Source organism: Leptodactylus fuscus, chromosome 8 (genome assembly GCF_031893055.1).
Source record: "Leptodactylus fuscus isolate aLepFus1 chromosome 8, aLepFus1.hap2, whole genome shotgun sequence".
In the NCBI taxonomy this organism is placed as follows: Eukaryota; Metazoa; Chordata; class Amphibia; order Anura; family Leptodactylidae; genus Leptodactylus; species Leptodactylus fuscus.
In genome coordinates, this window is record NC_134272.1 from 78,624,316 (window position 1) to 78,642,365 (window position 18,050).

At 42.9% G+C, this 18,050-nt stretch overlaps 1 protein-coding gene across 2 annotated transcripts in view; it reads left to right on the plus strand.

The window, feature by feature from the left end:
* ACVR1 (activin A receptor type 1) overlaps positions 1–18,050 on the plus strand; it is a 54,694-nt gene that overhangs the window by 14,559 nt on the left and 22,085 nt on the right. For both annotated transcript variants that reach the window (XM_075284388.1, XM_075284389.1), the window contains exon 2: positions 17,310–17,385. In XM_075284388.1, coding sequence (XP_075140489.1) covers positions 17,319–17,385 — 67 coding nt within the window. In that variant the 5' untranslated portion in view covers positions 17,310–17,318. The remainder of the gene's footprint in view (positions 1–17,309; positions 17,386–18,050) is intronic.

Consider the following 18,050-nt stretch of genomic DNA (forward strand, 5'->3'; position numbering starts at 1 on the left):
GCCAAGACGTGATTACTTTTTGATTCTGTTTCAATAAAACGCACAAGAAAAACATGTTTTAGGCTGAGTAATAGTTCTTTCCATTGAATGGATTCCAGATATCTTGGGGAGAGAGGCACTCGCTGATCCTGATAATAGAATTTTACTTATATTGTACCAGAAGGCCATGTAAATGTCAGGCTTCAGCTATCTGATCCTCTCTAACAATTATTCATCCAAATTTCTAACATCTTCATCATTAGCCGTATTCCAATGCTAAGGCAGAGTTTTCTTTTTTTATTTTATACTTGGGCGATCATAGTCATTGACTGAATATCAATATCGCAGAGTTGGTCGCAGCTTGCACTTCACAGCCCGATGTCACATTCGCATGACCTGTCCTATCAAATGAATGGGACGGAGCTGCAGTACTCAGCACAACCACTATACAATATACGGCGCTGTGAAGAGACAATGGAATGTTGCAGCCTTTTCTAAAAGCTGATCATGGGGGTGATATTGATATTGATGACCTATCCTAAGGATAGACCTCAGTATTATAGTATTGGAGGAATTGTCCGCTCCCTTCCCCAGTAAATAGAAGGATCAAGAAGTTATTAAAAAAAAAATAAAAAAAAATCCTTGCTTTCATTCTGTAAATTCACTTAATTTAAAGGGGCTATCCAAGATTTATAAAAATGGCTGCTTTCTTGTAAGTGACGTCACACCTGCTGGTCACATGACTGTACTACAGCTCAGGCTTATTAATTAGAGTGGCACTAAGGTGTGGTTCACATCTGCGCCTGCTTGGCCCCCCTCCCCAATCCACATAAAAAAGTGGTTACTGGTTACCTTAGGAAACCCCCGGACCCCATAGACTGTAATGAGGTCTGTGTGGTTACCATTTGGTTTCCACCCCAAAAGGGCTAGAAAGGGCGGACAGGGCAAATGGAATCCCAAAGACCGAGCGTAGATGTGAACCGAGCCTATTATGTTGCATGACCATGTGACCAATAGACGTGATGTCACTTTCAGAGAGAGAATCCTGGATAACCCCTTCAAGGCTAGGTTCATACTGTTATTTAAAGGGATTCTACCATTAAAACTTTTTTTTTTTTTTTTTGTAGATAAGACGTCGGAATAGTCTTTAGAAAGGCTATTCGCCTCTTACCTTTAGATGTGATCTCTGCCGCACCATTCCTTAGAAATACTGTTTTTTACTGGTATGCAAATTAGTTCTCTCGCAGCGATGGGGGTGGGCCCCAGCGCTGGAAATGCGATGGGGGCGTCCCCACTGCTGCTTGAAAACCGGTTCCAGCGACACCTCTATCTTCTGCTGGATCCTCCCCTTCTTTCTTCGGCGTCACCTCCGACGCCTGCGCAGTTGGCTCTGCCAGTGAGACACTAGTAGAGCCGACTGCGCGTGCTGGCTGGCGGCTATAGTTCCGAGGCCGCAATTGCGCGCATGCGCAGTCGGCTCTACTAGTGTCTCACTGGCAGAGCCAACTGCGCAGGCGTCGGAGGTGACGCCGAAGAAAGAAGGGGAGGATCCAGCAGAAGATAGAGGCGTCGCTGCAGCCTGTTTTCAAGCAGCAGTGGGGACTCCCTCATCACATTTCCAGCGCTGGGGCCCGCCCCCATCGCTGCGAGAGAACTAATTTGCATACTGGTAAAAACCGGTATTGCTAAGGAACGGCGCGACGGAGATCACATCTAAAAGGTAAGAGACGAATAGCCTTTCTAAAGGCTATTCCGACGTCTTATCCACAAAAAAAAGTGTTTTAATGGTAGAATCCCTTTAATATCTAGTGCTCTTATCCGTCACAGGATGAGTGCAACGGACATAAAATGACTGATGCAAAAGGAGCCCCCTCTGTCAGGTGTCCGTGCGTGTTCATCCCAATGTAAAAAACATGGCGGCACCTTTCTTCCAGGTGCGCTGCAGCCAATAGGAATGGACACAGACGAAGGACGACTCGTCTGTGATTGTTACTCTGCTACAAATAATCCAATGACCACAATGAACAATAACTGTAGTATGAACATATCCTAAGTTAGATGACGTTCAACGTCAGGTTTTTCTTGACAACTAACAGTAATATCCGCAGCATCTACTGCCCATCTGACATATTTGAGAGATGGCCTACTTATTTTATTTTTTTAAATTTCGTCTCAAATCCTATGTAAAAATCGAAACAGTAGTCTATAAAACTCCAGTAAATTTTAATGAAATATTTGGCATATGAACTTGGGATTTGCAGGAGTCTCCTGACTTTCCTTTACCTTCTATGGGTCGGCGCTCCAGTCGTTGCCACATCGGCCCTAAAGCCCTGGGTTGTGAGGGTAACCTCATGTCTGAGGAGACATTCATACTTATGGCTGTCACCCTTGTTCTATGGCTGCAACGTGCGAGCTGAAAATCTTCCCTTCTATAAATAGTCAGCGACATCTTCTAATTTAGACCTGACCATAACTCTTGTTCTCGCTGGTGTGTCTGCAGATTGTGAAACAGGACAACACATATCTAGTCGCTAGGAAATAGTTTCATGACAACTCAGGTGCTATGCATGACTAGACACATTGATCCAAACTCGTGTCAAAGGCAAGGAGGACTAGACGAGTGTGATACAATGTGAATTATTGGTGGACTAACTCAGGCTCATTGCCTTTTAGGTTTAAAGGGGAACTGACGTGTACAACATTTAGTCTGATGTACAGGCGGCGTGTTACAGAGCAGGAGGAGCCGAGCAGATTGATATATAACTTTATGGGAAAAGATTCTGAATAACTTGTATATTATCTGTCAAATTCTCTGCGCTTAGGAGTCCAGTGGGCGGTCACTGAGTAGAACCGCCCACTGGACTCCTAAACCTAGAATGAACAGAGATTAAAAATGCTGCTGTATAAAGATAAGACATGTGAATAGCCACATCATCCTTGCCGTGTAAAAAGGGTCTATTGAAAATTTCTTTAAGGCTGGGGTCTCACATGGCGTAAACACAAAAACCTACTTGGGGCATTAGACTTAAAATCATATTCACATGAGCATTACCCAAGTGTCTTTAGTTACAATGCCTGAGCTTTACGTGAGCCAGAACAGTGCCACACCTGTTCCCAGGTTGTACATGGTATTACAGTCGGATCTAGAAGCTGTCAGTAGTTGGTGCTAATTTGATACGGACCCTTCATTCTACTGTTGTACTAGATGCACAGATAGAACACGCAATGTCTTTCCTGCGAGGTCCTGGCCATATACTGTACTGCACTTGATTTTTGGCTATTTTTTTTGATTGTCTGTATAAATAACCCATTGGTATTTTTAGCCTAAACCTCCGTCCTCCGTGGGTCAGAATATAACAGGAATGACGCAAACGTGTTTTTATTTCTCTTCTGTTGGCTTTAAATATAACTTTATTGTTGCCAGAAGGAAGGTAGAATATTGATTTAGAAGCCAGATAATGGTTAAGTAGTCGGTGATGAATACAGAGTCTATAAGAAGGCAAAAAAAAAATTAAGATGGATTAACGGCAAGAAAAGCAAAGAACAATATTGGGTAGGACAGGTTTGAACTTTAAGATCTGTCAAGACGATCCATTCCCAAAGCCTGCAGCTAAGAAAACAATGGAATGGAAATCTTCCAGTTACTTTAGAGTATCGTCTTGTTGCACCTACACATTTGGGATGACTAATGCTGCAACTTTATTATTTTTTTGCAAAAGCATCCAACTCCTACTGTTCTCGGCAGATGAACAAGCCGAGATCACTCATTCTGTGACTTCACTGATCTTGGGAAGAAAGAAAAAAGATTACCCTGGAATTCAGTAATAAATTGCCTTTCTTAAGTTTAAGGGATGAGTCTTGTACTCCTCCTCCTATGGTGGAAACTGCTTCTAAAGATATGAAACCTAAATGGTAAGGATTTGTATCCAAATTGAAGATCTCTCCTGGTATGTTTTGTAAGATTCTGCCATTCCTCGGTTATCCTTACTAGAAGATAATGACTAAACTGACAACTGGGTGTTACTAGTTGGGGGGGGGTGTCTTTACTGTATACTCTGTCCAATCAGAACTTGCCATATCACTTTATAGCAAAACACATCTAGAACAAATGGAATGGTAAAACCCAGTTGTCAAATTTCTGAGCAGATGCTCTGGAATGGTTATTATTACATGGGGAATACAAGGAATGGAGATGGCAGAGGAGGAGGTGAGTTCTCTTTGAGTGAATTTGGGTTACAATATTGGAAACCATGTACTCTTTATACTCATCCCCCCCCCCCTTCGTTGCTCCGGTGTCATCTATTCCCTAGTTTTTGTTGACGCCACTGCAACGACAACTTGTCTTCTCAACATGTGACTGTGACAACTGATTGTTGGTCGCAGTGATGACGTGTTGCCATTGCTGCTACAACCTGGCATTGGCCTCTGTGGTCATGTGCCAAGACATATCTTTAGCTACGTGTTTCTAACCAGTCACAGGTCCTGGTGGTCTAGGTAGATGTACAGAATGGAGATGTTTTTCCTACTTTTGATTGGGCTACATTATTTGGTTACCATATGGTGCAACATAAGTTGGAGTGTCGATGGAAGGCACTGCTTAGGGTGCCATCTGAGTTGGTGTAGTGGAGTAAACAAAGATCAGTGGGTTTGGGAAAATATAATTTTATTTTGTTTTGTCTTGTAATTATGGAACTGGAAAAAATACGCACAATTTTTTTTGTGAACGTAGCATAAAAATTAGCATTCCGGGTGTTTTTGTTTCCTTATCGTTGTGGTTCTCCAGATTTTCCCCTGAGCCTTATGAATTTTCATTAGGGTTTTCACCACTTTCCAGCCTTCCTCCGTGCTTACCATTAGTCACCTCACATGACCCCCACTATAAGCCTGGTGGGTCAAAGCCCCTGTAGACTTAAACTCAACAGACTTGTCCAGAAATAGGAAATGCCTTAGACTTTTTTAGTGCTCGTCTAAAATTCCTGAACATTCATGTCATAAACTGGCGGAGCCGTCCAACACTAGAATACTAATAAAAATGTTCTACAAGTAATTAAAATGATAATAGATTTTCTGCCCTGCCAGGCATGTTGCGCCCCAACACCCCCGCTCTGCTGCTGACAGGAGGAGAGTTAAATCTTAATACAATGGCCCAAAACCAGCTTGGCTGTCGTAGGTTTTGGTTGCCAATGTGCAAAATTTGCTCGCTTTGTGGATGTGGAGAGCTGAATCTTATTAGCCCTCCGTGTCTAGATTTACCGCTCTGACCCTGACGCGCTTGGGTCATCTTTGCTGCATTCAGGTCGGTAAGTCTAGCCGATACAAGGACAACCTATCAATGGCAGATCGTACTTTTTACCTCTTTAAATCTACTTCTGGTTTTGGAATTAAAAAGTCATTAAAAAACCTCAATGGGTTCCCACACTGTGCATAGAAAGTAAGTGTGCTGAAGGTGCAACGGAGCTTGGCAAGGGTATGGGGGATGCCAAAAATCTTGTGCTTGTAGGCTGTATAGGCTTACATCATGTGTCACCGTAAAGACAGGGCTAACAATTGATTCCACGAAGTTACTACTTCCATCTCGTGCTCAACAAGGAAGTGAGTAGGAACCAAGTTCTTGTCTGAAGATCCACCAAAGCCAACTTTTTGAATGTGGCATTCAACGTGTACAGGATAAGATCAGGGTCGCTTTGTTTCGAAAGTGGAGCTAAATTTTACTTAGGGGAGAAGTTAAATCGTATACAAGCTTAAGACTAGTCCATATGTCCGCTCTGAGCCCCTCTTCAGTGTTTCTTGGATCGTGATTATTTTTATGTTAGGACTTCATCCCTCACCCCAAAACAGACCGAATCTTGTTCTCTTTTATATGCACTTTTCCGAGCTGAGCCACCTACTTTCTGCAGAAATATTTTTAGCAAGTTCTGCACCTTTTTCAGAGTGTGGCGGTGGCTTTTCTTTCTAACAAGTGCATCACCGTGTGACGTAGGGGCCGCATTGACACCACGTCCCAGACGTGTTTGAAATGGTCCTCTGTTTGTATTTACTGTACATACAACTAAGAAGACAATGGGCTGCCATGTAATCCCTCTGCAGATGCACAGCCGTGGGAGTGAGCGGTGATTCATTCTGATGGAGGGTTTAGTTTTTGTTAGCTAGAACCGCAGATGTGGAGTTAAACCACAAAAATGTCTAATCCTTCCAGGTGAGAAAACTAAAGTGCTTCTGCTCCCCCCCCCCCCCCCCCCTCCCCGTGAGCTTTACCTCTTCTGGTGCCAAAGACTTGCTAACCTTAAACAAGCAGGCCTTTTGTGTTGGCTATCTAGCGGCGGGCAACGTGTAATCTTCAGGAGAAGGACGTCACTTGGAAACTTTGTTGGTGGAGAATAGAGAGTGGCGGTGAGAGGAGCTTATCAGGCGCTGGAGATAATTTCAATGGAAAATCACAAGGGGCTAACTTTTGCTGGGCCTCATTTTTGGAACTTTGCCCTTTTGGCTCACTAGTTAAGAGAGCAACCATCTATACAACAAACTGTGGTGGAGCCAGGATGTCTGAGAGGAGACGATGGGACTTGTGGTTCCTTAACTCTTAGCAGGCCCATGTTGTACACATCTGTCCCACAACCTGCCCATCTTCAGAGGCCGCCTGTATTTGTGCACAAAGGTTATCTCTGTGTTGTATGTCTGGGAAAAAAAAAAAATCTTAGGAATGCTCAACGCATGTTCAGAAATTCCTCAGCCACGAATGTAACCGAGGGTTGTCTCGAGATTTGAGGGCCCAGGAAATGACACTTAAACTGCAAGTTGTTGGCAGATGAAAGGACGCTATGACCACCTGACTTATATTACATGCATGTCTCCATCCCTGGACTGAATGTCAACTATTTACAGTTCTGCCCGCTGCCATGGAAGACACGCTTCTTTATGTCCGCCAAGCAGTTTACGAGCGACTTGAATGATGCGTAAATTATCAAGGGTAGGGTAAATAAAACGATTTGGATATTAACGTAATTTTGGTGATGGCCTGGGTCATGGAATGTGGTATTTATGTGCCTAGATGTTCGCGATCCGTCAAGTAATGTTGCATGTTGGCATGTTCATGCACATTTATCTTGTTTAAGGTATCTTAAAGGGGTTTTCCATTAATAATATTTATCCCCTGTCCCTGGTCAGGGTTCCGCTGCTAGGATTCTTGGCAGTCACAAGAGTGGAGTCCAGCAAGTGCTCCATGTGAAAGAAATAGTAGCGTACATGTGCGGCCACCATTGCACCTGGGACTGTGAAGTTGGAGGACTCCAGCAGTTTCCCAGAAGTGTTGGGAGCGCAGGTCAGACATTTACATCGCCATTCCATTCATATGGAGCACCATGGGAAGCTTGCGGGACCAATTCTCCTGAATTCTGGGGACCTGTGGAAAAACAATAAATTTAAGAAAATTTGTATCAATTTCTAACGTGTATTGGAACCCCCAAGGGGACATTGTGGTTCTTCATATTCAAGCATAACTGAGCCAAGCGTGCACGTCTATGGTGGACGCGGGTGAGGTTTATAGCTGCAGAACTTCCAACTTGTCTGATCCATGTAAGTTGGGCATCCCAAGAACACATTGCAAATTTGTGATAATACTCAGGTCTGGAACTTTTGACAAATTGGGTAGGAAAAACTCTTATTTGCAATTTTAAAATACTCTCATGAGGCATAAGATGATCCTTACCTGGCTCTAATGCATTTCTAAGTGGCCATGGATATCTGTAATTGGCCTCCATTTGTATAACACTTATGGAATGGTTTAGGGATGTCTGGGTGGGGGGTGGGGGGGCGCCTTGGTGTATCTTTAAGTTTCAACATTGAGATGTCTCTTTTTCCTGCCAGGATGACTAGAGATTGCTTTTTTTGCTTCCTGAGAAATTAACTGTTAAGCCACATGGGGAACAAAAACCTACTAAATTTGAGGCTAAACCTTCAGTGCTCAACTTGTATTAAAAGATTTAGACAATTCCAGCTATTATGTCTTGTCTGCTGTTATGATAGTCTAACACCTGTCCTCATAGACCTGCCCGCACGTGTCCTGCAGCTGTTTAAGGAATTATTGCTCGCCGCCGTGTCTCACGTTGATGTTGTAATGAACAAATTTGCAAAAAAATCTGGAATTTTTGTGTGAATCATTCTGCTATGGTTAGGAGTTAGGAGAACTTATGTGGGACGATAAGATGGTGGCTGGATTTTGCAGGGGTATTTGTATCTGTAGGGTTCCTGCATGCCAGGATATTACAGACCCACAACTCAAGACTTAAGATTAGTCCATATGTCCACTCTGAGCTCCTCTCAAGTTTTTTTTTTTTTTTTTAGTAAGGATCCATTTAAGTTAAATAATCATATCATACTCCATCGCAAGCCAATTTAGATTGGCGCAAACCCCTGCTAAGTATTGCTTCTAAGGCTGGTGTTACATGACAGTAAGTTTAGTCCACGGTTGTGGGTTCTCAATTGCGGACACGTTGTATTCAGTTTGGCCTCTTAAACCACCAAATTTTTTATCCGTGGTGTGCCGCACTGAATACCGCAGGTCCACAAAGGCCGTGAATTTACGGCACGGCATGGACTGTCCCATAGAACTCTAGGGGCGCGTGTGGCTGGACACGGACTTCTGCGGAATGACTTTGGATTGAAATTTTGTGTTGCTGATCAGCAAATTGCGGACAGCAAAAACCACTACGGTCGTGTAAGTCCAGCCTTAGGCTAGGTTCACACTAGTGTTCGGGTTTCTGTCCTCTAGGTTCACTAAGGGACCCGAAAGATGGAAACCCTATCCGCTTAAAAAGTGGTGACGTGGTAACCATCAGAATCCATAGATTGTAATGGGGTCCGCCGGGTTTCCACCAAAAACAGTGGAGAAAAAAAATCCTCCTTGTGGGACTTCTCCACCAATTTTAAGTGGAATAGGGTACTGAGTCTTGTACAGAGACTCAAACGCTAGTATGAACCTGGTGTAACGTAGTATATGATGCCACACTGAGGCACTATGAGGCCAGGTTCACACCTGTGTCTGGGCTCTTTTCAGGTTTTCCGTCCCCTATTCTGCCTGGAAAATGCAGAGAGAAATCCTGCGAGCAAGACTTTTCTCCCAGCATTTTTCGGGTGGAAACCCAGTGAACCCCATTATAGTCTACTGGGTCCACGTGTAGCCGCTTTTTAAGTGGATTGGGTTTCTGTTTTTTTGTGTCCTAAAAAAAATGAAACCTGGACGCTAGTGTGAACCTCGTGTCAGGCAACATGTGGTACCTACCCTTAACTCCCAACCTATACATGAGCCCTCCTTATTCGCCAGACCCCAATGCTGAGAACTATGGCATGTAGGGACCAAAATTTTATTTATGTTGAGACTCCTTTATGTAGCTAATAAAAAAAAATAATTATCAAAATTATTAAAAAAAAAAAATCCAGGCTAGAGCAGACAAGCGCTGAAACTTGGCACCAACCTCTGTGACATTGTGTAGCAGTAAGACGATGCCACTGCGACAAACTCTGCAAAGGACGAAATACCTAAAAACCCTTTATTAAATGATCAAAATAATAATAATAATAATAAAAAATAATACAAAAAATAAAGCTAGGGCCGGCACTGCTTCTATGGACTGTCAGGTCTGCACTGAGCTGTTAAGTGGGCTGCCGGTTATTGCACTAGACAGCGGCGTTTTGTGGACTATCGTTATTTGCACATTAAAATGATTAAGGTTTATTTTTACCTCGGTGAATTACAGCAGGGCTCAAGGAAAATGGAGTCCGTCTGCAGAGGCAGACATCACTTAGAGCTTTCTTGGCAGGGATTCAGAGAGCTGAGCCATTTGGTATACGCCTAGAATAGCAGAGCTGAAGGCAAAAATTGATTTGTATTTTCTTGTTTCGTCCTTTATTGCTGTATAGAATGACGGTAAAAATGCTGAGCTTGTGTTTTTGAATCCAATGAAATGCAAAAAGACCATTTTTTTTTTTTTTTCTATTTGATACTTTTTTACCTATTATTGTTGAAGATCCGTTCACGCTTTCTCCTTGTCGTGGATGAAATTCCCTTGAAAGCGTAACCGGTATAGCCATTATACATTTCATATAGGTTTTATCTTTTTGTTTTTGCATTTTTAATTTCATTGTGATTTCCCTTTTAATTCTATTTGATTGTCGGTATACATAATTTATTACAAGCCAAAGTATCTGTGTCTGGAAACTTCCCAGACTACTTATCGGGCCAGGCCGTCTTGGGGATGACAGCACTGCTGTAAATGATGATCAATCCAGATGATATCTGTTTCGTGCATACAGAGGAGGCGGCCATTTTATTGTCTCAAGTGAAATTTGGCTTCTCTAGTCAACGGCGTTCGATGACCTCATTAGAGGAACGCTAAGGCTACGTTCACACAATGCGTTGCAACTGGGGTGCAAAAACACATTGTTGCAAAAATGTATCAAAAATACATAATTTAAGATCACTCATATACTTCAGTCTATTGAAGGATCTCTCTAGAACAGTCGACATGCAGCCATTTTTAATATTTGGGTGAATAACGCCTAAGGGGAATACTCACGAATGTCTCCCAACATTTCAGTAGGGACAGGGATACGCAGCTGTAACTCTCGCTGGATAAACAATGGAACATGCTGAAATCCTCAATTTGCTGCTGTACTATCAGTGGGTGCTATATTTGGAAGATTACCCCTAGTATTTTTATAGGGGAGCATAGCTCATTAATAGGAGATGGGACGTACAGAAAGAAGCCCATACATATCTAGAGGTGCCCTATTTTGGCACGTCCTACAAAATATTTGGTCACCATGGTGCCATTAGATCTTCCTAAGCTTCAAAATTCTAAGATAATATTCGTGACTTTAGTAAGTAGAGATTAAAAGGCGTTGCGTTAAGTATTTGGGAGTCTGTGATTTTGCTGTAGTAAAGTGTATGACTTGGTGCATGACCGTTTTTGGATAGGCATACATGGACCCTGCCAAACATCAGTGTTGGGCGCTCTACATTATAGGATAAAGTAAATGCTTGGTTCACACTAGCATTTGGGACAGTCATTGTTAGAATGCTATGTGTTGCGTTGTCTTATAGTCTTAGCCTAAAGCAAGCCTTACATGTTTGCTTCAACCATTTTGGCCAACGAGTGGCACGTTATCTGCCATGTAGCCAACTGGCTGATGGTAGACTTTGGTTTGCCAAAGATAGGTCAGCCATGCTTGAAATGTTCACCTGACTGTTATGGTATTTTGGAGCAAATGTCTTTACTCGGCCAATTGCCCACCTCATGAAGACTGTTAAGTTAGCAATGTTAATATTGGGATTTCTTGTATGAACGATCCCATCATCAATTGAATGGCCATGTAACTGCACGTTCTATATCAAAAGATCCCAAAATCCAGACCCGTCCCAGGTGGGTGGCAGCCACTTGTGTAGAAGTCCATGTGGCGAAGTTAAATCAAGATTGTTGCAGGTCCATGACCAAAGTCACTCTGTTGTCCAAGCCCAATGGCGGTTCTTCAAATCCAGATTGTATGTACAGAAAAAAATACCTTGTATAACAACTTGTACACGTTCACACACATCTCCGGGTCGGTTTCCTTCTCTCTATTAATGTATGTTTATTTTGATTTATGTTTGACTACCTTTTAGCCTTGAAACCATGTAATTATTAACACGTTACATCCAAAGAAGCCTACAGGCCCCAACACATCTCCGCAGTATTTACAGAGATGCCGTGAGTCTGACTGTTATGAAATGGTTTAGATGATGATTGTCTGACTAATAACCGCATTGGATAATGGGGCTCAGATTGGAGCAGTGGTTCAGCCGCGAAGGTCTTTTGTAGTTGGTCAACAGTCGTGAAAATCGAAATCCATTCGGAATGACTTGATAAAAGTTGGTTGTTCTGTTCACGGTACAGCCAATTAATATAAATTATCTATTGTTCCCTGTTGTCTGCAATTTCAGGATGCGGAGTTATGATTTCAGATGAGGGGTTGGATCTCGGCCGCCTTGCTCACAACCAATAAAAAAAAACATTTTGGGTGTATTCACAGGATGCAGTCAGGATGCAGAATTTTTCTAAATGAATGAGAATTGTTGTAGTTTTACAATTCCAAATTCCAAAGCCACTACATGTCAGGGCGGTCTGTACATCTTACAAACCAATGACCTTTGAACTGCGGGCGGGTGGTACTCTGTGGGAAGGATAATTGCTTCCTCCCGGAATTTCAGTGGAGCTCCAGGACGGAGCACATGTGTATATTATTAGTGGCTTATCTATGGTGGTCCAATGCTACCCACAACCTAAAAATTTACATAGGACATTGGTATAGATTTGAGGTTTATTGCAATATTAACTAGTGTTCGGGAAGCTGAGATATGTGGGGCTGTTTGCAGTGTCCTCAAGTCTGGGATCTCCATTGTGGTTGGGACTTTTCGGAAAGTAATGAAGTCACTGGTGCCGGTGGTGGACGCATCTGAGTGCGGGCCCCTGCGCATTAAGTTATGGGTCCCCTGGTTTACAGTACAGCGGAATACAGCGCCCCTTGTCTTTCTAACAGTACTTTAGTAGTCGTCAGCCATGATGACCATTAGCATGGGTATTTACCTGCAATCCCATAGACTAGGCCAAGTGGACATCCTAGGTGGTCATATCCTTCCATGTACTACATGGTTGACCATTCGTTTGAATGGCCAGCCTGCAGCATGTAATACCATATCACAGCTGCTACAGGGGAAGTGTATAGTCAGCAACAGCTGATCTCTATGGATATCTGAAGCCAGGACGGCTCTGAGAAAGCGGGTGTAGACATAGGACCCTTTAAGGCTGAGGCCACGTGTTGCAGATTTTACTGCAGATTTTTAGCAGGAGCGGATTTAACAGGAGGGAGAAGTATAAAAGTAGTTTGAGTCGTCCCCTTATATTCCCATTCTGATTTTTGCTCAAAAAACCGCAGCAATTTCTTATTTCTTGTAAAAGTTTCCAATAAAAACCTGATTACACCTAAAAAACCGCAGCAAGATTTCCAACATTTGCCCCCGCCTTACTCCCTTATTTATCATCTCCCATTATCCTGTTTGAAGTGTCATCTCAGACCATGGGGAGCTCAGCAGCTGCTCCTATCTGTGTCGCCGCTTATCTCCAGGGCAAAAATTCTTTTAGGTTTATGTCCAATAAACCATAAATTGGTGATCTCTACCAGCAACGATCTGCCGTCTACGACCGCCGTTTGGCTTGAACTTGTATTCTAGTTCTTGGGCCTCCTTTTACCCTGAAAACAAAGATGTCTACATAGACGAGCGCGGCAAGGATGGTATTTCTCAGTATTTATGAAAGCCAAGACATGTTGGCCGTTCTTGTAACCGGAGAAGCCTGCAGGACAGTGCAGAGAGGGATCCTTTATATTATGCAGACGAGGGATGTTCTGTTTTGTCTATGGAGCGTACTTTAGTGCCATGAGATTAAGCACAGCCTGAGCCTTTGTCATCCTCGCTGGAAGTGCGGTCTGTCTGTGAGTGTTTGCGTCTGCTGCACAAAAAAAGGGCCTCTTTGTACCGTGTGCCAAACTTCCTTCAAAGGGAAACCGCAAACAAACGCTTCATTTATTCAGTGTCTCCGACCAGGTTAGCTGCTCCGGGAGCGAGAAGGGCAGGATATGAGCACAACGTGAACATTGGCGGAATAATATTTTCGTGTTTTGCTTGACACCTTTTACTGACTTTGACATGGTAAATATTTAACTCCCAGCATGCACGGCTTCAGATTTGACTGCATTTTACATTGGCACTTTAAGCTCTGTTCACACTTGCATTGACGGATCGCAATTCTTCTTCTTATACACAGATTTCTGTCGCAGACCTTGCATTTGTGACACTTTAAGTGTCAGTTGCAACGTAAGTTGGCACATGTCAGTGTAAGTTGGCACGATTGGTGTCTTTGTACTGTCTGCGCCAATTTCCTGGAAAGGGGGTGTGCTGGGGGCCGGGGCCGTCACCCTGCCAGGTTGGCTATCATTTATGCCAGAAAAGTGATGTAAATGTTCTGGAAATCGATGCCAGCTCTGAGCTGACTTATATATTTCATGTCAGGTGCACAGCCTGGCAGAGGGTGCATGTCCTTTATGACTCCCCCATGGACATATAATGGTTCCCGTCATGAACGGTAGTGCTGCGTGTGCCAGAACTGAGAAACCCCTGACCGTAGTGTGAACCAATCAGAGCTCTCCTTTCATTTTGGTAGTGCAGTTCGTAAAATTAAAACTGAGCTCTGATTGGTTGCTATGCGGCCATAGCAGTTAGATAAATTTGGGCCTAGTGTCTGGCTTTAGCAACCACTTAGATATTGGGTTTTGTCATCCAGACTATATGGACAAGCTGAAAGCTGAGCATTGACGTGTTGCTATGGGATGATAAAAACCGTTTCTTTATTCATAAGGCCTTGTTCGCACTCCCATACAACATGGGCCTACAGTGGTTGTGCTTAGACTTGCCGTTTGCACTCCTTTGGGTCCTTGAAGATCACGCACCGCACATGGACACCTCCATATTGTTCACGCATCCTGTGCATTGTATTTAAAACAAAAATAAAAAAAAAGCAGCCGTTGTTATAATCTGGTTGTAACACAGGTTAAACATGAGTCAAAAAAACTTTTTGCACCTCCTAAACTTTGACCTTTTGTGGACTCTGATTCCAAACACTCCTTGTATTTGCATCTGCAAAATGGCCATAGACATGTAAATTAGGTGTTACCCTGTGTAACCCTTCTATTTCTTGCGGTGCAAGTTTTTCTTTTGTGTGTTTTTTCACTTTGTAGTTCTCTTCATGGAAATACTTGTAAGGGCTTGTTCACACGGCCATTGTCACATCTGTATGCGGAGTGCAGAACTGACCATACACGGACAGTATATATATATATTCATGACAGGAATTTGCGTATATTCTTGAATATATATATATATATATATATATATATATATATATATATATATATATATATATAATTGAGCTGTAGCCTGTCAAGTGCAGATCATGATTAAAGGTGTGAAGCGATATCTACCAACAGAAGAGCTACCAGAGGAAGAGATGTTAGTGCCTTCAAGAACCCCCCTCCAACCGTGGAAAGTGTGGGCGTAAGACTATACGCGAAACTCGAGGTCGTAGGTCCCTAAAGCGACTGGTGAAGAATAACCTCCGGAAAACCACCTTTGAGCTCACACAGATGTTCAACTCGACGGAGCGACACATTCTGGAGCGAACAATGCGACGAAAACTCAAAGGAATGGGTCTCAACAGTTGTGTCGCCACACGAAAGCCATTGGTGACAGAGACCAACAGACGGCGGCGCCTGTCATTTGCAAGAGACCACAAGGATTGGACCCTAGAGCAGTGGAGAAAGGTCATGTGGTCAGATGAATCACGTTTCACATTGTTCCAGAGTGATGGTCGTGTCCGGGTGCGACGAGAAGCACACGAAACACTGGAATGTGCTGGAAAGGAACCTGCGCTGTCACTCACCACCCCCAACGAATCTGAGTAACCTGGGCTCCCTGATACTTGAGAATTGGATCAAAATCCCTGAGTCTACACTACAGAACATTATAGACTCCATGCCGGGATGGATGCGTGCTGTTATTTGTGCTCATGGTGGCCCAACTAAATATTAACTCGCGACTTTTATTTTTGGCCAGGCTGTGTGTGTGTGTGTGTGTGTGTGTGTGTGTGTGTGTGTGTGTATGTATGTGTGTATATATGTCCCATAAAGGGGTTCTCCAGACTATAACATGGTGGCCTATCCAACGGCAAGGTGTCTACTTTATTCTGCTGATTGGTCAGAAGCCCTAAGGTCAGATGCCAGAGGTCAAAAACTTAGCCAAATAGGAGGAGCCTATAGACCATTGTTTTGAGTTTATAGCATGATGCACTTTATTTGGTCTTGGTAGCTCTGCAGGAAAATGGAACCCTTCCAATGGAACTTGCAACCAGTCCGATGTGATATTATAGACCCCTTATAACAAAAAATGTATAGTCCAGTGTCCCTTACTAGAATGGTTATCCCAATCCTGAGTATACCCGTGGCAAATGCACAGTTCTGTTCATGGAAAGACTTGTCCAAGGCCTCCCACTGCACTCCACGGGTAGACCTCCGAACAACTAAGTGGACCATGTACAATGAGAACGTAGCTGCAACTAGCGCTAACTATGGATGATGGAAGGAGATGTGGGAAACGGAATATTCCTCCATTACTATACTGGCACATAATACCTGCATGTGACATCATTATAATGACTTTCTACATCTGCTGTGATGTCATAGTGTACACACTGATCTTCTTGTGCGAGCACGATCCTTGTACTATGCTGTTCTAGTCCATGACATCACCTTGTGCATTATCCTGGTGTATAAAGGAGCCCAATATAACTGTATATAAACTTTTCAAGTTCTGAACCTGCTGTTTAAGGGGGTCATAGTAGTACGGGGGCCCCATGGTTATTTCTTACACCCCTGCTGCACATCTAAATTCCAAACTCCTATGGATGTGAATCTTGAAAGTCGCACAAGCGTGACCACAAGATGCGGGTTGCTGGACCCCTTTTTTAAGATCATATGGAAATAGTCCCTTAACACTTCAAAGGCTTGTTTCTTTTTTTTTTTTTTTTTTTTTTTTTTTACATACAGCAAAATGCCTCTATTACTGTGCAAATTCTACTCGGGAGGTGTTTTTGTGTTTTTGAACTTTTGGAAACATTCCTGATCTGCATATGAAATCTTTTGTGCTCGTCTCTACTATTATTCGGAATTCCTAAGCTATTTCATGAATGCTTGTTCAGTGTAAAAGAATCTTGGCTAACAGGCTAGGTGCCGCAATGGGAAGGACTGGGCCCCTGCTCTTTCCCAGATTCCTGATGCATCGGTTACAAAAACCTACATTATATGGGGTGTAATATCCCAGGGGAGTGGGAAGGGTAAAATGTCATTACTTTTACATTGTGTAAATCAATGATATAAATACCATTGTAACCGTCAGGCTCAGAATCCTGAAAAAAATTCGGCTACTTGACGGCTACATTGTTGAATTTTTGAAAGAATCTAAATGCATTTTCGTTAGAAACAATAGAGACCTGTTTGTATAGAAGATTTTTGTAATTTGTGATTTCTGCTTCTGCGAGAAGTGGCTTTTGTAAGTCTGGAAGCTGCAAATTATGCTTCATTATGTCTGCAGAAATGAATAGATGTGAATGTGAGGTTTTGTGTTTTTTTGTCTTGCAGCTGTAAGGTGTGTTCACAGCGATTCTTACATATATTAATATTGTTTTTTCTAGGGCTGTACAATGGTGGATGGTGGTGTAATTCTTCCCATACTCATAATGGTCGCCTTTTCATCTCCCAGCATAGAAGGTGAGTATAAAAACTGCTATTGTGTTAGTGTTACTTGACTGCTTTCTTGTGCTGAATTCCGTATTACATAGAACTTTTCTATTAGAACACTATAAACTTCATTTTTACAGGGCCTACTTTTTTGTCTGTTATATACAGTATACAGAGCTGTTCTGCTTCTGCTCCATACACTGTGCTAGTTTCCAGATGTCACATAGTAGGTGAGGTTGGATGAAGACATCACTCCATCAAGTCCAATCTATAACCCTACAAACCCTACAGTGTTGGACTCCGACTAATCTGATGTTCATGACCTAGTCTAAAGTCAGGTCCTCATTATGAAAATTATGATAATCCCCTTTAGGCCGTGCACTACGTAGAAAATTGTAGCAATAATGCTTGTGTTCTTCTCTGATTTTCCAGTGTGTTTTATCATCTGTACATATAAGTCTATGGGGAACACTCAGCATTTTCACAGGTAAAAGTAAAGGGGTTCTCCAGGGTATTCATTTTTTTTTTATCCTGGAGGCTAGACAAGGTAGAAAAACAAACAAACAAAAAACACAGCGTGTCCCCGGCGCTCCAGTGTCTCAGTCCGCTGTCTGGTCCAGCTGCAGACTGCTGAAATAAAACCTGGGGTATAGGGGCAACACGGTGGCCCAGTGGTTAGTACATCAGCCTTGCAG